The following is a 13,753-nucleotide window of genomic DNA, read 5'->3' on the forward strand; positions in this document are numbered from 1 at the left end:
GAACTCGCCAAGGCGATATCCGAGCGGAAGATTTGCCGCAAGGGGGCTGACCCTAACCAGACACACTGGTTCGCGAGACCCGGTCGAGACAGGACAGGGGACACGGCGAGCGTCGGTGCGGGTCACTTTCCCTGAAATGATCAGCCCTACCGTCTTGAAGTGTTCTGTCTCACCCAGAAAACAGTCAACTTGATATTTGGGTATAATAGAAATATCAAGAACATTCAGCTCTTGATTTGAGACCACAAACAAAACAAAATCAATGTTCTAAAAGTTTTCAATGGATTTTCTTTCGATGATTTTGAAAACCGCGCGCAATTGTGCACACTAAATTGTAATGAACTTTTTTTGTACGCAGGTTACTCATTTCCCTGTGCGTGCTCCATTACGTATTATTTTAAGCGCAATTTAAAAAAAAAAATTAAAAAAAATAAATTTTGAATTGAGAACAATTTTGTTCATAGCGGCGTTTAAAATAGTACGCAATAGGGCATGCACAGGGAAATACGTAGGTGTCTATCAGAAAGTTCATAAAAATTTAGTGTGTGCAGACGCTGGATAAATGTAAACGCTACTCTCTACCTGTATACCAGGTGGCTGAGGACAACTCGTCAGATCCACGGAAAAAAAGATTCGCTCTATGCCAGCTAATATATTCTCTGGTATTTATTGGTCAGATAACCGAATAAGTTTCTGGAGTTGTTATATGAGCTATTCTAGCTGATTATTGACTCTGGGAGTCAATGTTCCTTTCATCGGCATTCGGCATATTATCTACCAGGGTGAATAATCGACTACCACGGTCAATAATCGGTTAGAATAGCTCATACAGCAAATTCCAGAATCTTACTAGGTTATCTGTCCAAATACTAGCGAATATATATTAGCTGGCAAAGCGAATCTTTATTTTCCGTGTCTCGCCTCAGATTTTGAGAAATCTCGAAAAAGCGGGAAAATCCCACCTTTGTTCAGGCGACTTGCTCGAAATCTGTCGAGTTTTCCTCAGGGGATCCTTAGAGTTTTCTCTTTCCTATCAAAAATTCAGACATTGTTTTTACCATGTACGAAATTGAAGGTGTTCAAATCAACGCAAAAATGTGTGCAAAACAATTTCATTGCTTGAATTCATACAAATAAAAAATTCAAATCCAGTTAGTGTGTGGGGCGAGCGAGCGGCCTTGTCCCTCGCCCGGGGCTTTGCCGAGCCTTGCTCTGCCGGGGGCTGACTGGACTGCGAGCCCGGCTGAGAGGCAAGCCGCGGGACAGAAATCGATGGTTTCCCTGCAAACGCCAACGCCGGCCTGGCGTCACAGTGGCGCTGCGGAACTGGAGAGGGTTGGCGTTGGGGGAGGAGGGGGGAGGGTGCCTGGGGGGGATGAGTATAGGGGATGATCGGGGGCGGGGCGGAGTAGCAGCCCGCTGGGGCTGAGCCAGTCTGCCGGCACCTTCCCCAGCGCGCCTATGGTTGCGGTGCTGTTCGCGGCTCCCGCACCTCGCGAGACCAGCGACGTAGCCAAGGGAGAGGAAGAGAGATGAAGCGAGTGAGGTAGAAACGGGCAGCCACCATAGTTGGGGGACGCAAACAAACGTCCATTTTTCGCGGGATTTTTCGCCTCAACTTTCCACTTTCAGCTAAAGCCTTGAAATCTTACACAGTTGTAGTTTAGACCCACTGAACACATCTCGAAATGGGGGCAAATTTCAACTTAATGCGGCCCCCAAGCCCCCTACCGAAATCTTGAATTTTTGCGTCGTTCGCTACCCGTCAATGTGTAGCTAGAGGCTTCGTTCTCCCCCCAGAATGTGCCGAACCCTTCACTTGAAGTTGGTGGTAATATCATTTGTATCTGATTTAGATGTGCACAAGGACACCCCTCGTACAATAGGGGACTGTCTAAAAATCGCCCCCCCCCCAAATTAGTGTGTACCAGGTGGCTGCTTAACCTGCTTAACCCTACGCACTGTACCGCTGTACCGCATTCCCATCTGCGGTTGGGTCGGCCCGTAAAAGTCGCCGTGGTCAGGAGCGATAGGCAAGCCCGTGTGCATATCTATCTGCGTCCGGCATCCGGTACAGTATAACTACAGACGGGCACCTGGTATTTTCAGTAGGGTCTAAAGTACAACTTTACTGGAAAAACAAAGGTAAGGGCTCTTAATTTTAGAGCCTTTATAAAGACACATAAGTGTCAAAGGCTGTAAAATTTCGCACCTTTAGGGCATTTTAGTGTCTTTCTAGGGGTGCTAATCTTTTAGTCATTAAAGTCATTAATACCCCAAGAAGGGTCTTGATCTAGGCCAAAGTACTAAGCTGAGGACATGTGCGTCCCGAATCCTCTTTGGTCCTGCTGCGCTCTTGTCTCTTTCTTACTTCCACTTCTCTCTCGCTCGCCGCTCCCTCCCTCTCCCGCTCACGCAGCCACGCCACGACGTGATGGGGAACACTCTGGCTGCTCCTCCACCGTGCTGCTACGACCCCAACGCGCTGCACGAGGAGCGAGCGGTGCAAGGTGGGGGAATGTGACGGGGTATGTGTGTATGGTGTGAGTGAGTGAGTGAGTGAGTGAGTGAGTGAGTGAGTGAGTGAGTGAGTGAGTGAGTGAGTGAGTGAGTGAGCGAGTGAGTGAGTGACAGCAATTCTTATCTAACCCAAAATGACGCCAGATTTTGGCGTTCTAAACATTCTAAGGAGAAGAACGCTTTCTAGGGGACGCCAACCACTTGGTGTAAAAAAACGCCAACTAGTTTATAGTGCAGGAATTTACTGATAAAGCAAGTGTGTGAATGTCGGTGAATGTCGCTCACTTGTAGGTGTATGAATATCCATTCGTACACTAGATGGGTAACGGAGTGAATTTTTCCTAGGACATTCACACGTTTACCCCCCTAAGTGCACGAATGGATATTCACACACCTACAAGTGTGCGACATTCACACACTTGCGTTTCCAGTGCATGTTCAGCAATCTTCCAATAATTGATGACATCAGGAATAACTGTTTAATGACGCGAAATAATGTGTCAATGTTTTTCAGCATCTTAATCGATCTTAACACTGTCAGACATAGATGAGATCACCTATGTCCCATAGTGCCGCACCTCCCGCTACGTTCTACACACACAGTCCTGCCCGACCTTGACCGTCACAATCGTGATAGTCGGCGGCGCAGCAGGCTCTCCCGCTCGCCCCCGCCCCCCACTCAGGGCCTGCCACCTGCCACGGTGTGCCACACCACCACACCCCGTGCGGGGAAGTTCATCCTCATGCCAATCCCTTTCTAGACCCACCCACTCTTAGTTCCTTACAAACAGCAGTGTTCGTGACCAAGGATTGGGTTTGAAACGTACAAGGGATCCAGATACAAACGACTTTTCTTCATATTATGCGAACAGCCCCTGTTTGTTATTCTGTAAAACTGGATGATATCGTAATACAAAGCAGAATTTTTTTCTGGTACAAAGGCTTCAAATTATTCGAAATTATTTGTATGTTACGAAGAGAAGTTTTTCGCAAGGAAGTTTTCAATTGGTCTTTAATTTAAGTGTGCAAAGTTTAGACACATTAAATTATAGTCAAAATTGGTGTGCAAATTTTGACATTTCCGAAACGTACAGCAGCTGCACACCATCTGGTTCCCACTGCTAGCATAGTATTGTGTGTCCTGGGGGGCAACATTCTGACGTTTACAAAAGGTATACAATTTGCACATTACGCAAGTTAGATTCCATGTAATGTGCAAAATCACAAGTTGGTGTGCAAATATTGCACACTAAGTTGTCAATATAACATGGGTTTTGTAGCCGATATTGCCTACCTTCTAGGCCGCTATCTGGTGCCACTCCCCTCCCCCCCTGTCCTAGCGCGCTTGCACCCTCATGCCCCATGTTCTGTCCGCAGAGGCCGTGGCTCGAGCACAGACCGCCGAGGACGACCTGGAGGTGATTCACAATGGCACCCAGATGTGGAAAGTGCGCTCCTTCTCCAAGTGGTACCACCGCAAGTACTTTGTGGACAGCTCCGACGGCATGCTCAAGTACGAGCCCACCCACAAGAACCAGTGTTTCAATGAGCCCAGATTCAGTAAGTACAGGAAGTTTAAAGTGATTAATGCACTGGTGAAACAAGTGTTTAATGTTGCACGCCAATTGGTGTTTAAGTTCAAAGTGTGCATTTTCTCAACACATGGTGGTGTTTAACTAGGTTAAACGTCAATTGGTGTTTAAACTTTCGACACTTTCGAAAAGTATAGCAGCTGCACACCACATGGTTCCTATAGATTTGTGTGTCCAAGTGTGCAAATTCTAAACGGTTACAAAACGTTTAAAATGTGCACACCACGCAAGTGCATGCAACTTAAGCTAAACTCTGTTTAAAATCATAACTTGCACACGTTATTGGTGTTTAAATTATGCACACTTGTTTTACCAGTGTGAATGAAACTTAGTATCGTTTGTAAGTAGAGTGTGATCCTCGTGCTCGCTGAGACTGTTGAGTCAGTCTCGACTTGAGGCGCCAGCGTCGCTTTGCGCCGCTCCCGGCAGAACGCGATTCGATTGGCCTGCCATTTACCCACACGCAAAGCCGAACGCAGCGGCCGGGCCGACAGCTACAGAGCGAAGACTGTGCGGGGCGGTCGGCCCCCGGCTTTCTGATCGTGATTGTCCCGATGGGGCGGGGCACTTTTACGTGCTTTTAGCTAATCAAGGTTGGAGTAGTCCTCGAGGGAGCCTCAAAGCGATGCCGACATTTATTGACGGAGGTGAAGCGATCACACTTTACCTAGGTGGGACTTTTGTTTTCGATGAAATATTACGTTTTCATGACGTTTTTAGCATATTTTCTTCTAAGGACGAAGTTGTAACTTGTTGAAGAACATTGTGTAGCAGGCTTGACGTTAAAATCTGTACGGATTTTTTTAAAAAAAGGGTTGCTCTAGCCGAAAGTTAGCTAGGAGTAGCTAGGAGCAGCTAGGAGCAATGTCTTGGCTGCCGGTGACTACCGAACAACAAAATCAAGTGCAATACCAAAAAAGTCGTTGCGGGGAGTCGCTTTGGCTGTTTTAGTTAAGCATTCATAGTTAATGTGGTGTAGTTAGAGTGGAAGTGGCTTTGGCTGCCACAGCCAATGTTTTCCTATCATAAATAACTCCTTGGTTCAAGTGCGAAATGCACTCAATAATCGAATGAAGAGCATTTCGCATTTGATTTAAGATCAATATCACTACGTGTAGTGAGACAAATTAGCTTGATTGCACCGTGTTGCAGTTGAGGTGAGCGAGATACTAGATGTGCGCCGAGGCTGGAAGACGGACACCTTCAACAAGTTCGGCAACAAGGTGGTGGGCGAGCAGCGGCGGCTGAAGAGCAAGGTCATGAAGCGGCTCGGCTCTGACGGGGAGGCGGAGGAGCCCGGCAAGCCGCTCGTGGACGAGGCGTGCTGCTTCTCGGTCGTGTATGGCGACAGCCGCGGCAGCCTGGACCTGGTGGCGAGCTCCCCGCAGGTGAGTGAGGATAAGTACGCTTAACGTTCAAACCCTGCAAATGTGTAAAATAGTTTGCCAGTTAGCAGACTGCTTTCAGCCCGTTCGACGCTCATGTTCACGTTGGCGCCTTTGTCTTTTACAGATGGCGGCAGTGTGGGTCCGCGCCCTGCGCCACGTCGTGACGGTGATGCGTGGCCTGAATCAGGAGAAGAGGTTCAACATGTAAGTAGTGATCGCTTCACTTTACCCACCGTCTCCGTTGACCATTAACGCGATGTTCCCCGTCCGTCACCCCAGGTGGCTGAAGAACCAGTTCGTGGCCGCCGACCAGGACAACAGCGGGTCGCTGGCTTTCGACGAGTGCCTCCGGCTGCTGCTCCGGCTCAACGTCAAGATGAGCAAGAAGGAGGCGCTCTGCATCTTCAACGTGAGTGATCAATACCTTATATGTATCCCAAAACCCGGACCGACTGAGGAATCGTCCGGAAAGTACGCGTCCTTTTTTCTCAGATTCATTCGGTAAATTGCGCGAGCTCAGCGCCTGCGAGACACGGGGTAGGCCATCCCGCAGTACAGGCACGCACTGCAGACCATGTGCTGCCTACCTACCAGGCGTTATGTGAGCTTGCACTGCAGACAATGTGCTGCCTACCTATCAGGCGTTATGTGAGCTTGCACTGCAGTGCCAGTGCACCGGCGGAACTTAACACTTCCGTAACGTCCAATAAAGAACGTACTTCCTGGATGATCCCTTTGTGAAGGCTCACGCGGGAAGTCGTGTGGTTTGCCAAGACGTTCTTGACCGCGGACATGCGTCTCTATTGCAGCTAGCCGACACAAACAAGTCCCAGGGTCCCAATGAGGAACCGTCGCTGGACGCTAAGGAGTTCGTCCAGTTCTATCAGCTGCTTATGAGAAGACCGGAGGTGGAGGACATTTACCACAGGTAAGGAAGCAGGTGCCAAGAGTACATACATGCCCTTCATTATTCCCGAAGAACAGCTTGTTACCCTAGCTAGGTATTTATTCTAGCAACAGAATTTTACCCTTTTCACTTGCAAACTTGCAGAGCTGTCGCTGCACTTTCAACAAATGAGCCCATACCGGCTTTTATTAAGTCTTTGAGTTTTTGAGGGAAAAGGGAGCACGTTGAGGACCTCCTATATTTGTAAAACAAAAACAAAAAAACTACTCAGATTTTGAGGAAATCTTAAAAAAGTAGGAAATTCCACCAATATTCCTAAAAAGTCTGACATTCTTTTTACAGTGTACGGATGTTTCTTAATATGGCCTCGTCACACAGCCTCACAGTTTACCCAATTGACTCTTAACACTATTAAAGGAGCCTTACCACCCGCACCACGCCCCCGGCCAGACTGGCGGGACCAGGCGGGACGCTTGGCACGCACACTCAACACAGCTGACGCCACGCGATGTGAATGTGTGCAGGTACGCCCGCAGCGCGCGGGAGATGACGGCCCACGAGCTGCAGCACTTCCTGAAGAAGGAGCAGAACATGTCGGAGGCGACGCTGGACGAGTGTCGCTGTCTCATCGACGCCTTCGAGCAGTCGGAGCTGAAAGCGAGCGGCCGCATCTCGGTGCACGGTGAGGAGTTTCAAGCGTGATTCCTTAATGAGATTCCTTTCTACTGACGGAATCAGAAGAAGGTGGGGTCGTATTAGAATTCGAAAATGGTCCGATTGACTCTGAGAGTCTCTCTTGCACCAAAAAGGGTGTCTCTGTCTGTCTGTCTGTCTGTCTGTCTGTCTGTCTGTCTGTCTGTCTGTCTGTCTTTCTCTCTCTTATCTCTGTCGCTCTGTCTCTCTCTCCCTTTCCTCCCTCCCTCCCTCCTTCTCCACTTCGCAGAGTCAAGCTCCTCCCCCTACGGCTCGTTGCCATCATCTCACTCAGGATTCACGCATGATGTCATCGTGAGCCTCTCCGTCTGACCCGTCTCGCTTCCCCCGAGTCTACTTCTACTGCACCGTCAAAAACTTCACGAATATTTGTAGCTGAAGCATTTAAATATAAACTTTTCATTCAGGTGTAGCGTTCATAGACATAGGTATTCTTAATGTGCACAACATTTTAAAGGTTTCATTGTCCTGGCGCTGGCCATTGCGTTTCCTCTCGTGCTTGAAGTTCGCTGGGCTGTGTCCCGCTCGCGCCCATGGGCGTTGGGTTGCCTATGGCCCCGGCGTTTCTTCTCACGCGCTCGGCCGCTCTCTGTCCGCAGGCTTCACGCACATGCTCCGCTCCGAACAGTTCCAAGTGAGGAAGGTGGCCCACAAGACCGTGTACCAGGACATGACTCAGCCCCTCAGCAGCTACTACATCGCCAGCAGCCACAACACGTAGGTTGTCACATTGTGTGATTGGCGCACAACCCACCCTATACAGCATTCACATGTTCAAAATATTGATTACATTTCTCTGCAGGTACCTGCTGGGACGGCAGGTGGTCGCGGACAGCACGATCGAAGGCTACGTCGAAGCTCTCCGAAGGGGATGCAGGTGTCTGGAACGTAAGTGTGGTGCAGTGGTGCAGGCAGCTCGATGCAGCAACTCCTCTGCGTCCCCGTGGTCTTCCCTGACCTCCAAATTTGTTGACAGTGGACTGCTGGGACGGCCCGGACGGCGAGCCCGTCGTGACGCACGGCTATGCGCTCACCTCCAAGCTCATCTTCCGCGAGGTGCTCAAGGACGCTATCCTCCCAAACGCTTTTGTCTGCTCCGAGTACCCCGTGATCCTGTCCCTTGAGAACCACTGCACGCCCGAACAGCAGAAAAGGCTGGCCTTTCACATCAGCGACGTGTTCGGCGGTGAGTAGCCGAGTGACATGTTCACGTGCTCGCCAGATTGTGCTCAATTCTTTTTTTTTTTACGATCCGTCATAAAAGTTGTTCATTCCCAGCGATAAGAGTACCCGCGCCACGGCAAAGAACTCGCATTGAGCTTGCTTGCTGTTGTAGATCTCCTGTACCTGGAGGACGTCCCCGAGGACCTGGAGGCGCTGCCCTCCCCGGAGGAGCTCAAGCACCGCATCCTCATCAAGGGGCGCAAGGCGGCGCCGGTGCAGACGCCCGAGAGCGAGTCGGACGACGACGACGAGATGGACTCGCTGTCGCCACCCAACGGCCGCAGCAACGGCAAGAAGTCCTCTGAGTCGAGCAGCGAGAGCGAGCCGTCCAGGCCGCCCTCGCCGGCCGCGCAGGACGCCGGCCCGGCCGCGCACAAACCCGCCGTCCGCAAGGTGAGCGCGGCGCGTAGGAAGCCGTCCACCGCGGCGCAGCTGGAGAAGGTCACGGACCAGAAACTCAGCGACCTGGTGAACGTGTGCCAGGGAACACACTTCCACGGCTTCAAGGAGCGTAAGTACAGCAGCGTAGTCGAGCGCGCATGCGCAGTGCACTGCGACACGAGGCCACCGATACTACCACGTCGTTTTCGGCTTACAGCCGGCAAGTGCTACGAGATGGTGTCGCTGTCGGAGAGCAAGGCCGCCAAGCTGATCGAGAAGAGCGCCGAGGCCTTCGTGGAGTTCAACACCCGGCGGCTCAGCAAGGTCTACCCGGCGGGCACGCGGACCGGCTCCACCAACTTCCAACCCTGGCCGTACTGGAACGCGGGCTGCCAGATCGGTAAGCTCTCCCCATCGCCAGTCTACAAATAGCAGTTGTTACGGCACAAGTCATTCTCATTCCATTCGACTCTGTAGCGGCGCTGAACTACCAAGGCCATGGAAAGCCCGTATTCATCAACGAGGCCAAGTTCGGTGACAATGGCGGCTGCGGTTTCGTACTCAAGCCCGACTACCTGAGGCTGCCCGACTGCGCCAAGTTCAGCTACACCCCGACAGCCAACTGCATCAACCAGCTCCACGCCTTGAAAGACAGGAGGCGGCTGTTGGAGATCAGGGTCATCAGCGGCCAGCACCTGCCTAAGCCCGAGGGCGAGGGCCTGACCGACATCCTGGACCCGTACGTGAAGGTGAAGATCATCGGCCACCCGATGGACAAGAGGAAGCGACAGACGCACGTCATCAACGACAACGGTGAGTTGGGTGGGAAGTCCTGGAAAGTTTCCGGAAAATTATCGGAAAAAAAGCGGAGAACTTTTAGCCCTAACGGCGAGGCTGCCAAGCAACCCCCAGGGCGACAGGGGTTGTCTCTCTCCCTGTCAGCCGTAGAAAGCCGCCTGAGAGATAGGCAGTTTGCAGTTCAAAACTCCTGTATGTAGTAGGCAACTCACAACGGTTCGCCCCCTGTCAGCCGGACGTAAAACCGCGCCTGAGCGACACAGACCGACCAACCGACCAGGTGGCTAAAAAAAGCCGTGTGGGACGTTTTAGTTACTTTACCGCATTCCAAGCGTGCGAAAAAGCGTGCCTACCGCCTTTAAGTAACGCCTTGTGGTAGGCTAATGCATCAGTAAGCAGTTGAGAAACATGTTGTATTTTTCACACTAGTGTTATTCCATTCCTCTGTGTTGGTTTGCAGGCTTCAACCCTCGGTGGGACTGCACATTCCAGTTCGTCATCAACCTTCCGGAGCTCGCCTTTGTGTACTTCATTGTGAAGGACGAGACACCTCGGCGCCACGACCCCGTCGTCGGGGCCTACGCCCTGCCGGTCCTATCCATGGCCCCGGGGTACTCGCATGTGCCGCTCGTGGACATGAAGCGACGGGCGCTGGAGCCGGCCACGCTCTTCATCCACACCAAGGTGACCGAGGTGTCCTACTGATGGGTCGCAGGTCGCGCCCACCCCCTGTCTGTGATGTTGATACCGCCCGAGCCAGAGCGCCGCAGAGCGTTGCGGCGACACTACTCGACGTGTCAAGATGTCGTCGTTGTTTTTGAAGCTGATACCTTTACATACCAACAATGGAAAATCTGAAAATGCTGAGTTCGCATCTTCGTGCCTATTTGATTTGAAGAGTTGCTGAGCTATACTGTGTTGACGCTGTTACATTGCCTATTCTTTGCTGATCATTCTTAATAATCAATGTCAAGGGTGCTACGTTGAAACAATTGAAACCGAACCGGTGTGTGAAGAACGAGTGCCACAAACAAGTGACTGTAAGTAGTTTTAAAAGAATTGTTATTGTTTTTTAATTGAATAAAATTTTAGCTTTTTAAAAGAGAAACCTTATTTCTGCGTTTTAAAGATAACACTGAAAACTGAGTGGCGCCCACTCAGTGTTTGCGCCTTCCGGCGCTGCTTGGACTCTTCTTTGTAGCAGATGATACCTTAAAAACCATTTGACTAAACATAAAGAATTTATAAGTAACTTTAAGGTGTCAGCTAGCTTTTACTCTCGATACGGAAAGAGAACCAAGCGGAAACCAGAAAACAATTTATTTGTCGTTGGGGAAATTTCGTCCGCGTTAGTGTCGCGCTATAGGCCTTCTCCGGAAAGGGCCTTTACAGGCTTTTACCCATAGACAGAAATGAAAATTGCCCCAGTAGAACACCATCGCCTTTTGGCGCTTAAATAGCGCTTTTAGAAGAAGAAAAGGAATCAAAAAGCGCTTAACACGGTGGCCCACAGACCCCTTCCTTTATTTTGCTTACATACTGCACCGGATGCAGGCCTGCGGGCGGGTTGCATACTCGGGCCGTACAGGGCCATAAGGCGCCGCCGTGGTCGACGGTAGGCATACTGTACCGCACGCCTGTATGCGCCTCAAGTAGATATCTACTCTCGGCTCGGAAATTAGCAGATAATTTTTTCGGGTCTCGATTAGGAGCACTTACTGTGCAGCTAGAAACGTCAAAATTGGTACAGAGGCACTCTGATACGTCGTCTTAGCGTTTCTAGACGGACAAGTTTGTGCCTCACCCCTGTCGCCGTCAGCATCCCCTAATGTGCGTAAAGACAGAAAAATCGAATAAAAACACGTGACGATTCGGGATGGGGATTTGGGGATATGGTTGACAAAATCGGTTCCTTACCTTACATGGACACAGGAGCGTACAGTTCAATTTTAAAATGGTTTTATTGGCGTCAAATTGAGTTACATTTCAGTTTTACATAGGTTGGTGCGAGGGGGGGGAGGGGGTCACTTCGAAAAGTCATTGTACAACCCGAAAAAAGTAAGATTATAAAATAAAATAGTAAAAGAGTAAAATAAAAATAAAATAGTAAAGAAATCAAAAATAAACCCGATCAAGCAGACCCGCCCTTTGTTTAAGGGGGGGTCCTAGTGTAACGGCTCAAAAACAAGGGTAATTTTGGGAATTACTTAAAAAAAACTATAGCTCTTCGCAAACTGTACAAAACACCGTTTAATCGATGGTACTTTCATCTACAAAACTTAAGTAAAAACGACCCGATCGCTTGAAAACTGTGGCGACACGCCTGGTGGGAGATGGCGTGTTTCAGGTGTGGCGTCATGCTGGCCGTACACTTTCCCATGGACTGGTGCGTCCAAAACAGTCGTACGAAACGGTGTTTTGTTCAGGGGGAACCTGACTATGGTTGGTACTAGAATCTTTGCGATAAAGTTATTTTAAGTATTTTTTTGAGCAAGTCAAACTATTAGTACTGAATTTGAGGTAAAAATTTCCAATGTTTTAATTTTCTTTTTAAATGAAGGGCACCTCCGATCCCAGACAGTCTAGTACCAACCAGTTTCCTCCTGAACAAACACCGTTTCCTCGACCGTTTCGTACGACTGTTTTAGACGCACCAGTCCGTAGGAAAAGGTACGGCCAGCATGAAACTACATGCTCCCTTGTAGCAGGCCGTGTCGCCACACCTTTGAAGATATCGAGACGGTTGGTTTTTGCATTTTCTGCATTAAAGTGCCATCTATGAAGCCGTGTTCTCAAATTTTCGATAGGAGCTAATTTTAAATACAAAATTCGGAGGGCAGTAGTTTTAAAACATTTTCGTTTAAAAGTTTGGTTATTGTTTTTCAAATAAATAAAAAATCAGATGTATTCTTGATTAGTAATCGGAGTACAGACGATGCAGACGAGGCCAAACACCTCCGACTCAGAGATAGGCCACCCACACCACCCGCAGAGCTCAGCGGGCATGCCAACACTGTTAGAAATTCCGTAGGCTAAATACGGAAGTTTTACGCAGAATTCGAAATGCCTACTCCCCCCCCCCCCCAAAAAAAAAAAAAATCTGCGTGTGGTAAAAATAAAAGCATTTTCACATTTCCGGAGTGCTTCAAAATTCAGACTGCCTACACATAACCTCTTCCTAATGATTTTCGTGCTACGAAAAGAAGACAGAATACTAGCCATAGTGCTGGGTTAAAGTCCCCGTTAACGTCACGGAGTTCAACGTTACGAAACTGCCTGGTTCAGCCAATGCACGGTCTCTTGCCGCCTGGATGGTAGGCAACACTCCGCCTGCAGTGCATGCGAGTAGTGCGGGGAGGCCTACCCCGAGTCTCGCAGGCGCCTGAGCTCCCGTAGTTTAACGAATGAATATATAGGAAACACGGGCGTACTTTTCAAACAATCCTTTAAAAGAACAAATGCTGTTATCAGTGATACACTGTGTTCGCCTCGGCACGGGCAGTATTGAATATGGGCTCTAGAATTATTTCGAGGAGGCTCAAATCACAAAATAGCAGCAATGTATCCTTTATCTATTTGAATTTATTGTCAAGTGAAGATTTGTGGAAAGATGAAATTAAAGGCCGTTCAACCTTAACTGAGCTTCTAGTTTTAACAAACTAATTAAACAAGTATTACTACAATCGAATATGCATACACTTAAGTTTGAAGAATCATCTAAAATCTCGCTAAAAAAAGAAAATATGAGGGAAAACGAAAAAATTCTTTAAACCGTCTACAAAAACTAGAAAACAACTCCTCGTTTTCGGAGCTCTTCCTCGACTTTCCTTTTAGCTTCATTGTCCTCGCACCTGTAGAGACTGGCCTTCTGGATCATAGCCTGGATGTCGGCCTCGCTCAGGTGCGCTTCCTTGGGCGTGACTTCCACCATCACCTGCCGCCCGGATGTGGGCTCCACTGCTGTCACCGTCAGCAGGCCGCTCTCATTGATTTCGAATGTAACATCGACAGTTGCTTCGCGCACGGGCTTGGGGGGGATCTCGATCGTGATGTCTTTGTTAAGGTAAAAGTTGTCTTTCACCAGAGACCTTTCCCCTTGATAAATCTGTCGAGAAATGTTACAAGCGGAAAAGATTAGCTCCTAGATGCGTGTGCCATGCCATTTGCAGGCTGGGGGTGAAGGGTACTTTTCTCACATTTCTCCTTTTCAGAATCCCAAACAGAATGCG

At 49.3% G+C, this 13,753-nt stretch overlaps 3 protein-coding genes across 3 annotated transcripts in view; 1 reads left to right on the plus strand and 2 right to left on the minus strand.

Moving 5' to 3' along the window:
* LOC113211854 (1-phosphatidylinositol 4,5-bisphosphate phosphodiesterase zeta-1) overlaps positions 1 to 10,637 on the plus strand; it is a 13,892-nt gene extending 3,255 nt beyond the window's left edge. The window contains exons 2-14 of the mRNA XM_052270691.1: positions 3,898 to 4,080; positions 5,265 to 5,500; positions 5,625 to 5,704; positions 5,780 to 5,909; positions 6,310 to 6,428; positions 6,932 to 7,089; positions 7,721 to 7,838; positions 7,924 to 8,009; positions 8,098 to 8,307; positions 8,458 to 8,856; positions 8,944 to 9,126; positions 9,204 to 9,539; positions 9,985 to 10,637. Coding sequence (XP_052126651.1) covers positions 3,898 to 4,080; positions 5,265 to 5,500; positions 5,625 to 5,704; positions 5,780 to 5,909; positions 6,310 to 6,428; positions 6,932 to 7,089; positions 7,721 to 7,838; positions 7,924 to 8,009; positions 8,098 to 8,307; positions 8,458 to 8,856; positions 8,944 to 9,126; positions 9,204 to 9,539; positions 9,985 to 10,229 — 2,483 coding nt within the window. The 3' untranslated portion in view covers positions 10,230 to 10,637. The remainder of the gene's footprint in view (positions 1 to 3,897; positions 4,081 to 5,264; positions 5,501 to 5,624; positions 5,705 to 5,779; positions 5,910 to 6,309; positions 6,429 to 6,931; positions 7,090 to 7,720; positions 7,839 to 7,923; positions 8,010 to 8,097; positions 8,308 to 8,457; positions 8,857 to 8,943; positions 9,127 to 9,203; positions 9,540 to 9,984) is intronic.
* Positions 10,638 to 12,684: 2,047 nt separating this feature from the next.
* Positions 12,685 to 13,629, minus strand: LOC127750115 (heat shock 70 kDa protein PPF203-like; the record flags this gene model as incomplete). Its single annotated transcript, XM_052270692.1, is given in 1 exon segment — positions 12,685 to 13,629. A coding segment is annotated over 1 exon segment (321 nt), but the record flags the coding sequence as incomplete, so codon positions are not given.
* A 13-nt stretch (positions 13,630 to 13,642) lies between these two features.
* Positions 13,643 to 13,753, minus strand: part of LOC113211856 (putative heat shock 70 kDa protein 7) — a 4,052-nt gene continuing 3,941 nt past the window's right edge. The window contains exon 7 of the mRNA XM_052270701.1: positions 13,643 to 13,727. Within this exon, the coding sequence (XP_052126661.1) occupies positions 13,643 to 13,727 (85 nt within the window). The remainder of the gene's footprint in view (positions 13,728 to 13,753) is intronic.

The sequence above is a fragment of the Frankliniella occidentalis genome, unplaced genomic scaffold (genome assembly GCF_000697945.3).
Source record: "Frankliniella occidentalis isolate FOCC.00 unplaced genomic scaffold, Focc_3.1 Scaffold134, whole genome shotgun sequence".
NCBI lineage: Eukaryota > Metazoa > Arthropoda > Insecta > Thysanoptera > Thripidae > Frankliniella > Frankliniella occidentalis.